Source organism: Pleurodeles waltl, chromosome 4_1 (genome assembly GCF_031143425.1).
Source record: "Pleurodeles waltl isolate 20211129_DDA chromosome 4_1, aPleWal1.hap1.20221129, whole genome shotgun sequence".
Lineage (NCBI taxonomy): Eukaryota > Metazoa > Chordata > Amphibia > Caudata > Salamandridae > Pleurodeles > Pleurodeles waltl.
The window spans coordinates 983,374,762-983,387,528 of record NC_090442.1 but is presented as its reverse complement, the minus strand read 5'-3'; the positions used below and the strand labels follow the sequence as shown (position 1 = coordinate 983,387,528).

Genomic DNA, 12,767 nt, shown 5'->3' with positions numbered 1-12,767 from the left:
AATGACTCATCTGAACTGCTCTGCTGAGAAGGACTGCAGCCCTGCTCTTGCCCTGCTGGCCTTTGACTTTGCTGGAAGATCTCTGCCTTCCCCTGAAGTGCTCTCCAAGGGCTTGGATTGAGCTTGCCTCCTGTTTCTGAAGTCTCAGGGCTAACAAAGACTTCACCTCTTCAAGAAACTCCTTGTGTGTCAAAAATTGACACAGTGCCTGCAGAAATCAGCACAAAGCCTGCATAGCGGCTAAGGACTTGTCGCACAGCTGACCAGAACGATGCAGATTTGACTTTTCCGACTGGAAATTCAACGCAGTGCCTACCTTGCGATGGAAAATTTGACGCATCGCCTACCGGAACAACGCAGCATCTGCTCCTTCTTCCAGCGATTTTCACCGCATCATCCCTGGGCATCAAAATATCCCTGCATCCTAGTGAGGAACCAAGACTGTGCGCCGAAAAATGACACAAACCCCTTGCGGCATGCAAAGAAATGACGCATTGTCTGTACTGGGCCGGAAAATCCAAGGCAACTCCTTCTTTTTCCACACATCTCCTCCTCTGCGATCTCCATGCGTAGTTATGTTTTACGCATCCCAGGTACAGTGTGTAACAAAGAAACAACTGTTAATTTCTAAGGATTGAGACTCTTTTAAACCTTTTAAAAGTGATATTTTAACTTGTGCTTATTGGATCCTTGTTGTTTTGACCTTATTTTATTCAGATAAATCCTATCTATTTTTCTAAAACTTTATGGTGTATTTTTGTGGTGTTTTCACTGTTACTGTATGATTTGTGACACAAATACTTTACACATTGCCTTCTAAATTAAGCCTGACTGCTCAGTGCCAAGCTACCAGAGGGTGGGCACGGGATAATTTGGATTGTGTTGTGACTTACCCTAACTACCATTTTGCAAACATGAGACCCCATTTCTAACAGTTAGATTAGAAAAAGAAGCTGTTTTTTTAAGAGCAATGTTGCTATGGCAGCAGTGGCATAACAAAACTTGAGTGGGCCCCCCTGCAAAGTCCCTTGAAGGCAGCGCCCCTTCCCCCTGGACCACAGTGTACTGCGCTGATGCCCCCCCTGGAGCTCAGGGGCCCCCGCACCACAGGGACTATGGGGGGCCATTGTTACACCACTCTATGGCAGGAATTGCGACTTACCCACCTACATTAACATGGAGGCCCTTTGGAAGATGGGAGCCCTATGCAATTCCTTACTTTGCTCATGCCTTAAAATGTCTCTGTCACCTTCCAGTGAATTTCCTCAAAAAATGCTAAAGCACACAAAAATGTAAATACAGCAGGATGCTAGATAAAAGGAGCGTGTATTGCAGTTTGAGAACACACCACATTTGGAAATGTCAATATGTTTATAACAGTATACAAGGCAGATGTCTGTGCTTCACCTTGAATGCACAAGTTCTTCTTAAAATGACTTATTTTCGAAATCCAAGGGGGAACCACATAACGTACTCATGCAACATTGCTGTGCATATTTTGACAGTATTGTGATGATGTTGCAATGACATAAGTCTTGAAGGCGAATTACATGGCAGCTTTTTACCACAATCCTTAACAGGAGACAATGTAGGCGTGAACACAACTTGAGTTCCAAGGAAGAACAACGGAGGTTCTACACTCTGACTATAACGGGCATGAAGATGTCCACTTGCAGCAATGAAGGGTAACCCAATGGTAGAATCGTCGCCACTGAAAATAATCAATTGTAACACAGCTCCAGGTAAGACTTTTATTCCAGGGTACAAGGTACACAGCCAATAGGTTCAGCACTGGACAGCTCTTTTCAAAAATATGTATTCCAGGTTTGCAAGAATGTTACACATTCTGATTTCTCCTGTAATTCCTCTGCACAAGACAAGACACATACTAAGCCCAAGGAGTTCCCCAGTGTGCAACAGGATGGATAGTCAACCGATCTCCTCAGAGATGGTCCTTGCCCCAAATGCACCCTGCGCAGAAAATAATGTGCCACCCTTGCTACTGCTGGTGAATAAAATGGGGTAGCAGCCTTTTTTACAGGTCAGTCCCTGTGTGGCTACATCACAGCGGGGGCTAGAATAAGAATAAAAAATAAATACTTAAAAAAAAACTTACCTGGACGTTGCACAGCTCTCCGACGCTCTCCACAGCAGGCTCCCAGCCAGCTCTGCGGCCAATCATGACGCTGTTCAAAGCAGCGTTATCATTGGCTGGAGTGCCCTGGGTGGGCGCTCCAACACAGCCTGGGAGCCTGGGCTGGCTCTTTCCAACTCGGCAACACAGTGTGAGTTGGAGAGAGCCTTTGTGCGCATGTGTGTTTGGCCAGCCCGAGACGGCAGGCCAAACATGCATGCACACTGAGGGGAGTGCAAACATGCATGCGCACCTCACGCTGGTCACCCCCATGGCCCAGCCCCCTTTAAAAATAAAACGATAATAAATCTGATTTATTATCGTTTTATTTTCAAAGGTTTTGCAGCTCCTGCTGCTGTGGGGGGAGGGGGGAAGCCCTCCGCCCTAAGGGAGGAGCCGCCCCTGGATTTGTTTACTTTGTAAAGCGTTTGCTTCTGTGTGAAAGATGCTCCGGGGGGAATGGTACCCAGCAAGGGATAAGGCCTGCATCCTGAACCACCAATCAGCGATCAGGGGCGGGGCCAGGTTTGCGGCTCACACTCGACGGAGGACCTAGCGCAGCTCCGTATCCCTTTCCACAGATGCCTGCCAGTCACTTCGCGTCTGTCCGAGGAGACTGTGTTCCCCGCAAGCCCCACTTCTCCTAGGCCTGCATGGACCACAGATAGCACCGCAGCCGCTGGGCAACATGAGGGCGGCGGGAACTTGGAGCCGGGCGAGGACAGCCCGCAGGGCTGCCTTGCTGCTGGCAGCCGCATACGGGATCAAGACCCTGTACCCGGTGCTATACCGCCAGCTGCGCCCTCCGACACCCCCCGAGAAGGCGGCAGAGGAAGAGGAACAGAGAGCCCCGGAGCTCTTGTCAGCGGGACCGGCCGTCCAGAGCGCCTGCCCGGCAGTGAACGCTGACTTCCTGAGGCAGCTGCTGGAGCTCCGGCGCCTGGTCTTTCCGCGTGTCGTGTGCCCCGAGCTGGCGCTCCTTGGTGTGCACTCCCTGGCGCTCGTCTCACGCACTTTCCTCTCCATCTACGTGGCGCGACTGGACGGTAAGATCGTCAAGACCATCGTGGAGAAGAGGCCCCGGCGCTTCGTGGCGCAGCTGCTCAAGTGGCTTATGATCGCCATCCCGGCCACCTTTGTGAACAGTGCCATCCGCTTCCTCGAGGGCCGGCTAGCGCTGGCGCTGCGCACCCGGCTGGCAGCGCACGCCTACCGCACCTACTTCAGCCGCCAGACCTACTACAAGGTGACGTGCATGGACGGCCGCCTGTCCAACCCTGACCAGTCTCTGACCGAGGACATCATGGTCTTCTCGCAGTCCATGGCGCACCTCTACTCCAACCTCACCAAGCCAATCCTGGACGTGCTGCTCACCTCCTACACCCTCATCCAGACGGCGCGCTCGCGGGGAGCCGACCCAATGGGGCCCACCCTACTGGCCGGCCTTGTGGTGTGTGCTACAGCCAAGGTGCTGCGCGCCTGCTCGCCGCGCTTCGGCAAGCTGGTGGCCGAGGAGGCCCAAAGGAAGGGCTACCTGCGCTATGTGCATTCGCGCATCATCGCCAACGTGGAGGAGATCGCCTTTTACCGGGGCCACAAGGTGAGGGGGAGGGGAGTGCAAGCCGGCCTGATGAGCATCTGCCACTGCGACATCGATATATGAGGGTGTCAACCTCGCCCCACCTCCCCAGCATCCCCTTGCTCGACCCACTCCCTCTCCCCCTGCACCCCTCCCTCAAATTCTCAATCATCCAATGCTCTCTCCTCTTGCGCTTCCTCCTCCCCCATGCTTTTCAATGGCCTCCACCCGCTCTCCAATTTATTCTAGTCCGCACCATAATCAATCAATCTCCCTTAACTTTTCTTCTCATGTACCCCCATCCTCTTCCCCTGAACTCCACGACGGCCCCACCTTGTATTTCTGTTTATTCAGACCCCAAGAGAAAGTCACCATTTTAAGTGACTTTTAACACACCTCCCTTCTCAAGAGGCTACTGCTGTATCTCCGTAGACATAAATCAGAGTATGCATGTCACTCAAGTAAACTAGGGGATGCTGTTAAGTATCTCTGCAGTCTTAGAGCGCACTAGTGCCATGTGTATTATTAGTAGATATAAAGCAGTGTGCGTGTCATTCAAACACCCCAGGGGATGCTGCCAAATAGCTCAGCATTCTTGAAGCACATCACTGCGTTGTGTATTTTTAGATTCTAAGCAGTGTGCATGTCAGAACTCCTGTCTGAGGGTCATGGGGCAAGCAGGAGCCGCTGGGCCCAACAGTGGTGGCTGGGGCCTTTCACTCCTGATGTCTCAGGGCCCGCCTACTATGGGCTCTGAGTAACCGGGAAAAGAGCTCCTTCCACACTTGAGACTTAGTGGGAGCATGATGAAGCAGTACAAGGCTTCTCAGGTAGGAGGTGGGTGAAATATGAACACAGGCTTACAACTCAATGCACATTTAGCAACGACAATAATTTAATTTCCAGCCAAATACTTGCTTTTAAAAATGAGGTAATTATACACACATACAAAGCGTAATGTGGTACACACTACATATTAGCACACTCTCCATAAGGTCTGTATTCTAGCACTGTCCACTCGGGCACCAGTGTCCTTCCCTTCTATCTACGGACTAGAGTTATTCCCCATTTACTTGTGGCATAATTCAGGCTAGGTCCTGCTAGGGAATATAAGTCTTAGAAGTACCGAAATGGTTATTCAAAGGTAAAAGTGTCCCAGTGCCTTTGACCCATCAGTGAGAGCAGGTTCACCCAACAGAGACTCTGCAACTCCATGTGCAGCCTTACCTGTTCTCACTGGAGATGAGACAGAAGGCCTAGGAGAGTTCCTGGGTCACAGTTGACTTTGGCTGCTTCTCGTGGTGAGCAGTAGCTTGGGTCGTGGCCGGAATGGGTCTGGACCTCTATGACACTCCTCCATTGTGGTAAGTACTGTCTGTCTCTGATGGCAGATTTGCCATGCTCATCAGGTTTCAATAACAGCGTAGAAGCTCTGAATTCACAGTTGCACATGGTTCATGTGCAACAGCCCTTAACTTCCTGCACGGCTCCTAAATGGTATAGGGGGACGCGCTCCAGATGATCAAGGCAGCGTCCTCCTTCAGTTCACAACACTGCACAGGGTGACAGTACTATCTTCACTACAGCGATGTACCAGGGCGATGACCCTCAGCGTTCACTTTGCCCCCACCTGACATATGGAGGGAGCAAGCCACGCACTTGAAGCGGTATCCTTCTTTGAGTCACAGCACTGTTGAAGTCGACGGCCCTCAGTCCACAGCATTGCACCAGGCTAACAGCCCTTAAGATTCACCACTGCCCCCACTTGACATATGGGGGTCATCAATCGAAGCTAAGGCAGCGTCCCTTTTCAGGTAACAACATGGCACAGGGCGACATCCCTCTTCCCACAGCAATGCCCCAGAGTGACATCCTTTCATCTTCACCACAGCCTTACATGTCACATAGGGTCATGATCAACAAATACAGACAGACTGCTTGATTGGTACACTGATCCTGATCTGGAACTAAATCTCACATTTTCCTTCAGGGATCCACTCAACTCTTGATTGTCCTGGGTGATGTCCCCTCACCCACCAAGGAGACTGTCGGACTCTGAGCCCCAGACCTGGTCCAAATAAGCAGAAGTTGTGGTGGGCTTCTCTGAGCTGATGTACAGCTTCAGTTGGACAATTTGAGAGTCTGAAGCTCACATTTTTATGGTGAAGTGCCCATTCCACTGTACATCTCTTCCTCCAGAGAGCAGTCTATCACAGCAGGAGTGTCTCCAAAACTGATGCTCCCAAACACAGGCTATAGAAGTTACTAGAGGATTGCACCTGGATGTCATCCTTAGTGATATGTGTATGAAATGGTTACAAAAGGCCCCAAACGCTACTCTTTATGATTTCCTTACTAGCCCTATCACCTTCCTGAGGTGTATCTAGGTCAGTCAGTCAAATAAGATTTGTAAAGCAGGGGTATCTGGCGCTTATAGGTCTCATTGGCTCATTCGAATAGACAGGTCTAGAGAGCTCTATGGGATTCTCGATGAAAGATGATGGCCTGGAGATGTGTGGGAATGCTGTTCCAAGTTTTTGCTGCTATGTGGGAGAAGGATCGTCCTCCATGTCAATTTGGTGGATGCATTGAGTGTGGGCCAGTGATAGGGAGATGGAGTGTGGCCTTCTTGATGGTTGGTGAAAATTCAGGTGGTGCTAATGTAGGCAGGTCCTTGGTTGTGGAGAGCTCTGTGTGAGTGCGTCAGCAGCTTGAATATGCACTCTTTTGCATGGGTAGCCCGTGGAGTTTCCTGAGGTGTGGTGTGATGTGGGATCATTGGGAAAGGTCAAGGACGACCCTGGCTGCAGCATTCTGTATTGTCTGAAGTTTTTGTAGGAGGTGTAAGGCTCTTCTTAAGTAGAGGGCATTGCCATAGTCTAATCAGCTGGTGATGAGGGCCTGTTTTCATGGTGTGTCTCATGTGAGGGATAGCCACGTGACGATCTTATGTAGCATGCTCAGAATGAAGATGCAGGCGTAGGAGATGCTGGTAATCTATGATTTCATGTTTAGCCTGTTGTCAATGATGATTCCAAGTTTTCTAGCATGTTCGGAGGGAGTGGGTGCTGGTCCTAGTTCTGAAGGCCACCAGGAGTAATTCCATGTGTTGCTGCTTTTGCTGACGATTAGAACTTCAGACTTGTCTGTGTTTAGCTGCAGGCAGTTCTCTTTAATTGAATCAGCGACACTTGTCATGCATCTGTGAAGTTGGTTTTGGTGGTGGTGGGTTCGTCGGTGAGCGAGAGAATGAGTTAGGTGTTGTCTGCGTAGGAGCTTATGTTAAGGCTGTGTGATCAGATGATGTTGGCTGCAGTGTCATATATGCGTTAAAATGTGTGGGGCTGAGGGATGCCGGTTTGGTGAAGTCTTTTGATCAGCATGTGGTGGGATACGGTATCGAAGGCTGTCGAGAGGTCAAGGAGGATCACACCTGCTGTTTCTCCTCAGTTGAGGAGCGTACGGATGTCTTTCGTGTCTGCAATGAGGGCGATCTCAGTGCTGTGATTGTTGTGAAAGCCAGATTGGGGGGCGTTGAGTAGCTGATTCTGCTCCATGTTGGCCATGAGTTGTTTGATTTTTCCCAGTACCTTAGCTGAGAAAGGGAGCCGGGAGATTGGCTGGTAGCTTTTGAGTATGCCGGGGTCTGCTGCAGGTTTTTTGAGTAGTGGTGGAAACGGTGTCCTCAGTGGAGAGATGATTCCAGGTGGTTAGTATGTGATTGGTGTTGGTTATGTTGGTGGCTACTCTGTCGATGAAGTCTGTAGGTGTAGGTTGAGGTGTGAACTTTCTGTATATGGTTGCAATTTTGTTGTGAAATAAATCAGCAAAGTTGTTGCACAGCTCCTGTGAGGATAGGATGTTGTTTTCACTAGCCGCCGGGTTGGAGAATTCCTTGACTATGTTTAAGAGTTCCTTGGTGTTGTTGCTTCTGGTTTAGATATGCGTGGCTGGTGCTGCCTTCTTTGATGCTCTCAGCAGGTGGTAGTAGAGGTTGAGGGAGATCTTGAAAGCTGCCCTGTCGGAGTTGTCTTTACTGGCATTCCACTTCCTCTCCAGCTGTTCTGAGTTCAGGAGTGTACCAGTTGGCCTTTTTGGAAAGTGTCTCTGCATGCTGCTTTGATAGGGATGATGCTGTTAGAGCAGTTGGTGATCCAGGAGTTGAAACTCGTTACTCCTTGTTCGAGATCAGTGGTGATGGTGGGGCTGGAGACGTTGAGGGTGTCCATTCAACTGGTCTCTGAAATTTTGTGAGTTCGGAGATGTGGCTGTATGTGACATGGACACTGGAGGTGAAGATGGGGTTCAGCGTGTGCCCTGTAGTGTGCATAAGTTTGTGGATTGTGGACAATCTGGGTTAGTCTGCAGCAGCTCATATTGTCGAGGAGATGTGTGGTGTTGTCATTGGAGCCATCTATGTTGCTGCAAACTTCACTGAGAAAGATATAGTCCTTGGAGTCCAAGGCTAGGGGCTCAATGAAGTGTGCAATGGTGTTGCAGAAGCTGGCACTCAGGCCTGGGGATCGGTATGCCAGGGTACCTCTGATGGTAGAGTTGTCATCGTGCAAAGCTTGAAGTTGATGTGCTGCCACGCCGCACCGTGCTCAACAGTTGGGGTAGGAATGTTGGTGGTGGAGGAGAAGGTGCAGGAGAAGGTGCATCTAACAGGAGAATGGTCCTACCGTTGTGTGCAGTGTGGCATGGCAGCAGCATTCGCTGGGCTCTCTGGTGTTTAAGGCATGGAGGGTGGCGCATCGTAACTGGGGGTGGACCGGGGATCCTGGGTCCTGGTGCTGGGTGCAGTCCAGACATAGACAGACACGGATGGGTGCAGACAGGCTTGCCTCTTTAGCCTCCATTAAGTAGGTCCTGGGAGGAGGGGGGCACTGGGTGGCAGTGGGTGGGACTGGCAGGAGGGAAATGGCATTAAAAAACAGGAGGGTAAAGCGAGTGAGCGGCAACACACTGCAGCAGTCCTAAGGAAATTTGAAATACAAAATACTAATAGTGGCCTCAAAAATACAAGACAAAACAAGCAGGACAGTAAAGGGGGCAGATAGTCACGAACAGCACAGGTAGGAGACCTGTTGTCTGGGCAGCAAGGGGGAGCTGGAGTAAAGGCCGCTTTGATCAGTGACCCCTTTTGTAGTGTACTGAAGAGCCTAATTTCTCCTTCTTCCAGTGTGTGTCCCAGCCAGCATTCAAAAATGCAGAAATCCACAAATTTGTCTGTGTTGTGTGGGGTGCTCCTCTAACTTCACATGCAACAGGACCGGGGTCTCCCAAAATGAAAAATGGCACCCAGATACCTCCATGTATTGAGCCCTTCAAAAGCACACATATATCCCAATGCACACAACCACCTGCTCTGATTCTTGTGTACTGTACCACTCTTCAGGCACGCATACATCCCAGTGTGTACACATTTACCACTAACACATACCATGGCAGGCTTCTCCAACGAGTAGTTGGTGAACTACTGGTAGATCTCCAGCTACCTGTAAGTAGCTCTCCTGTATGCAGCTCAGCTGACTAAATCAGAACCTTTTGCTTGGTTGAATTAATATATGTATGCCAAAATTGTGTATTCAAGGTGAAAATGTGTGTATTTGCAGAACTCAACAGCTGATATTTGAAGAAACATGGTTGAGTTTCCAAAATATAGTTAAAGCTGATTTATGAGTGATAGATTCATACTTTCATCCTGAGGGCATTGCAGCTGTGGCTAGCATGTGTTACCTGCACAGAGGCATTCCAAACGGATAAAGCCTTTTTTAAGTTTCTGCTGGCAACCCAGCCTGATACACTGAGGTGATCACTGTTGGTAATCTTGCATCTTTCCCTCCATAGAGCTTGCATATGGTGTCCACTATTGTAATCTTGTTTGATGTGGTAACTATTCCAACATAAGCAGCTCTTATTACACAAAAGGTTGGGGACCCTGCACCAGGGTTGGCTACTAAATATCACAGCATCCTAAAAGCACACTGATGGCGTGACTTATCAGATATTAAACAAAGTGTGCTGCCACTCACACTCGCCGGGTGCTGCTGCTAAGTATCTCTGCAGCCTTAAAGCACACTGATGTATTAGAATAATTGTTAGAAACGGGGTCTCTGGTTGGCAGTCAGTTTCCACTCTGTCCAAGCAGGGACCCTCACTCTAGTCAGGGCAAGGGAGTTACACTCCTAAGACAACCCCTGCTCACCCCCTTGGTAGCTTGGCACAAGCAGTCAGACTTATCTCAAAGGCAATTTGTACCAACACACAGTAATACAGTGAAAACACTACAAAATGGACACCACACCAGTATAGAAAAATTGATAATATTTATCTAAATCAAACAAGACCAGAACAACAAAAATCCAACATACACAAGTCAAGATATGAATTTTCAAAAGAATAAGAGTCTTACTCCATAGAAAACAATGGAAACATTGTTACACAAAGTGCCTGGTTTGCATCACAAATAATGCTGCACGGGCGGGCATGCGTCGGAAAAGTCAGTGATGCGTCAATTCCTTACTTGCAAGTGAGGCCGTGCGTCGTTTCTTCTCTGGTCGGGTAGGCAATGCATCGTTTATCTCCCTCGCAAGAGAGCTATGTGTTGATTTCCGGACATGGCACCTTGGATCTGCTCAGGTTCACAATGACTTTGACGCCCAGCGACAATGTGTGTGAAATCCGGCCGCACGGTGTTGGAAAACCACACTGCGTGGGGTTTACGTCGTTATCAGCAGATGCAAGAGTGAGTTTTTCATAGTTTCACTAGCCGCGATGCACCGATCTCACAGCCACGATGCAGGTGGAGCATCGATTTTAGCCGCAAAGCGGGTGGCGCACCATTTATCGGCCACATTGCAGGTGGTGCGTCAAAAATTTCCCAGCACGGTGTTCGGTGCATGGATTTCAGTCCTTGTTCTGCTAACTTCACCTTTCAAGGGCCCAGAGACTGAATAGGGCACCAATTGGCAGGGCAGGAGTCTCAGCAGAGAGTCCAGGTGCCTGCAGGGGAAGACTGTGATGGCCCTGAGACTTCAAAACAGGAGGGAAGCTCAGTTTAAGCACTTGGAGATTCTTCTCCAGTAGGAATGCACAACAAAGTCCAGTCTTTGTCCCCTTTCACAGGCAGAAGTAGCAATTGCAGGCTAGCCCAACAAAGCACAGGCAGGGGCAGTACTTCTCCTCAGTTCTTCAGCTATTCTCCTTGGCAGAGGTTCCTCTTGAATCCATAACTGATCTAAACGTCTGGGGTTTTGGGTCCACTACTTACACCCCTTTCTGCCTTTGAAGTAGGCAAACTTCAAGGGAAAGTCTGTGTTCACAAGAGCCTGCCTTGCTCAGGCCAGGCCACAGAAACACACCAGGGGGATGGAGACTGCATTGTGTGAGGACAGGCACAGCCCATTCAAGTGTAAGTGACCACTCCTCCCTCCACTCTAGCCCAGATGGCTCATCATAATATGCTAGCTACACCCCAGCACCCTTTGTGTCACTGCCTAGAGGGGATTCACAAACAACCCAACTGGCATTCTGAACCAGACAAGGAATCCACAAACAGGCAGAGTCAAAGAATGGTTTAAACAAGAAAATGCCCACTTTCTAAAAGTGGAATTTTCAAACTAACAATCTAAAAACCAACTACACTGAAATATGTATTTTTAAATTGTGAGTGCAGAGACCCCAAACTCCTTTCTATCTGCTCTCAAAGGGAAACAGCACTTTAAGGCTATTTAAAGGCGGCCCCATGTTATCTTATGAGAGAGGTAAGCTTTGCAACAGTGAAAACTGAATTTGGTCGTATTTCACTGTTATGGCATGTAAAACACATCAGTACACCTAGGGCCTACCTTAGGGGTGCCTTATATGCATAAAAAGGGAAGGTTTAGGCCTGGCATGTGGGTACACTTGCCAAGTCGCGTTGGCAGTTTAAAACTGCTCACACAGACACTGCAGTGGAAGTTCTGAGCCATGCTTACACAGCTTCTCATCTGGGTGGTACAATCAGTGCTGCAGGCCCACTAGTAGCATTTAATATATAGGCCCTCAGCACCTCTAGTGCACTTTACTAGGGACTTACTAGTAAATTAAATATGCCAATCATGGAAAAACCGCTTACTCATATAACTTACAGAGGAGCACTTGCACCCTAGCACTGGTCAGCAGTGGTAAAGTGCCCAGAGTATCAAAAACAGAATAAACAGTTCAGGACATAGTCAAACATGGGAAGCAGAGGTAAGAAAGACAGGGGAGACCACACCAAGGATTCCAGGTCTAACAATAACTAACACCTAGCCTCCTCCATCACCCAACCATATCATCAAAGAACTCTGTATTAAACAACACACAATGTAACTCTAAGCGAGCCTTCCACTGCTACTATTTATCAGGAATAGATCACTTGGTGTTATGAAACTCAACTCTCACTGGTAACATTTCATTTAATGTACCCCTTTGTCCACCACACCTTGGCCCTGTTTCCAGGACTGTTGTACACTTCCTAAGTTCCCTGCTCACCTTTTCAACAGCACACTAAAGCCTGCTGTCACATACCCCAGCAGATACTGTAGGCCGAAACAGAAGAGTGCCTGTTACCATAAGGAGACCCCAGTTAAGAGGGCCAGTAGCATCTTCTTCCAAAAAATCCTCTGTGCTAACACAAGCATCAAGAATATCGCGCTGTAGAAGAATACATTTTCATCCCTGACGCTTATTTTCCAACTATGCTGTAAGATATCTCTAAAAAGAGGCCGTGCTCCTTTATATCTATCTAAGAGATCAGTGATAATCTTCGCTTGTAGGTAATAAAAATAAATGGTTTCTTCTATTCGGCTCCTGCAAGGAAGTGTTTAATACTTTGCTCTAGCACGTTTTGTGTTTTTTCAGTGCTAAGTACGTCCTGAATTTTTCATAGAAGGACCGCCTATTAATGCAGACCTTTCTGAACCATTTTGTCTGGAAATCTTCCGTCCAGCATTAGATGTTAACAGTGTCTGACAGCCATTGTCCAAGAATTGTGCCAACATAGCAGACTGAAGTACTCCTGGAAGCGCT

The 12,767-nt window shown here is 48.7% G+C and overlaps 1 protein-coding gene across 1 annotated transcript in view; it reads left to right on the top strand.

The window, feature by feature from the left end:
- Nucleotides 1-2,663: 2,663 nt before the first annotated feature.
- The window catches only part of ABCD2 (ATP binding cassette subfamily D member 2), a 238,479-nt gene continuing 228,375 nt past the window's right edge, over nucleotides 2,664-12,767 (top strand). The window contains exon 1 of the mRNA XM_069229758.1: nucleotides 2,664-3,734. Coding sequence (XP_069085859.1) covers nucleotides 2,823-3,734 — 912 coding nt within the window. The 5' untranslated portion in view covers nucleotides 2,664-2,822. The remainder of the gene's footprint in view (nucleotides 3,735-12,767) is intronic.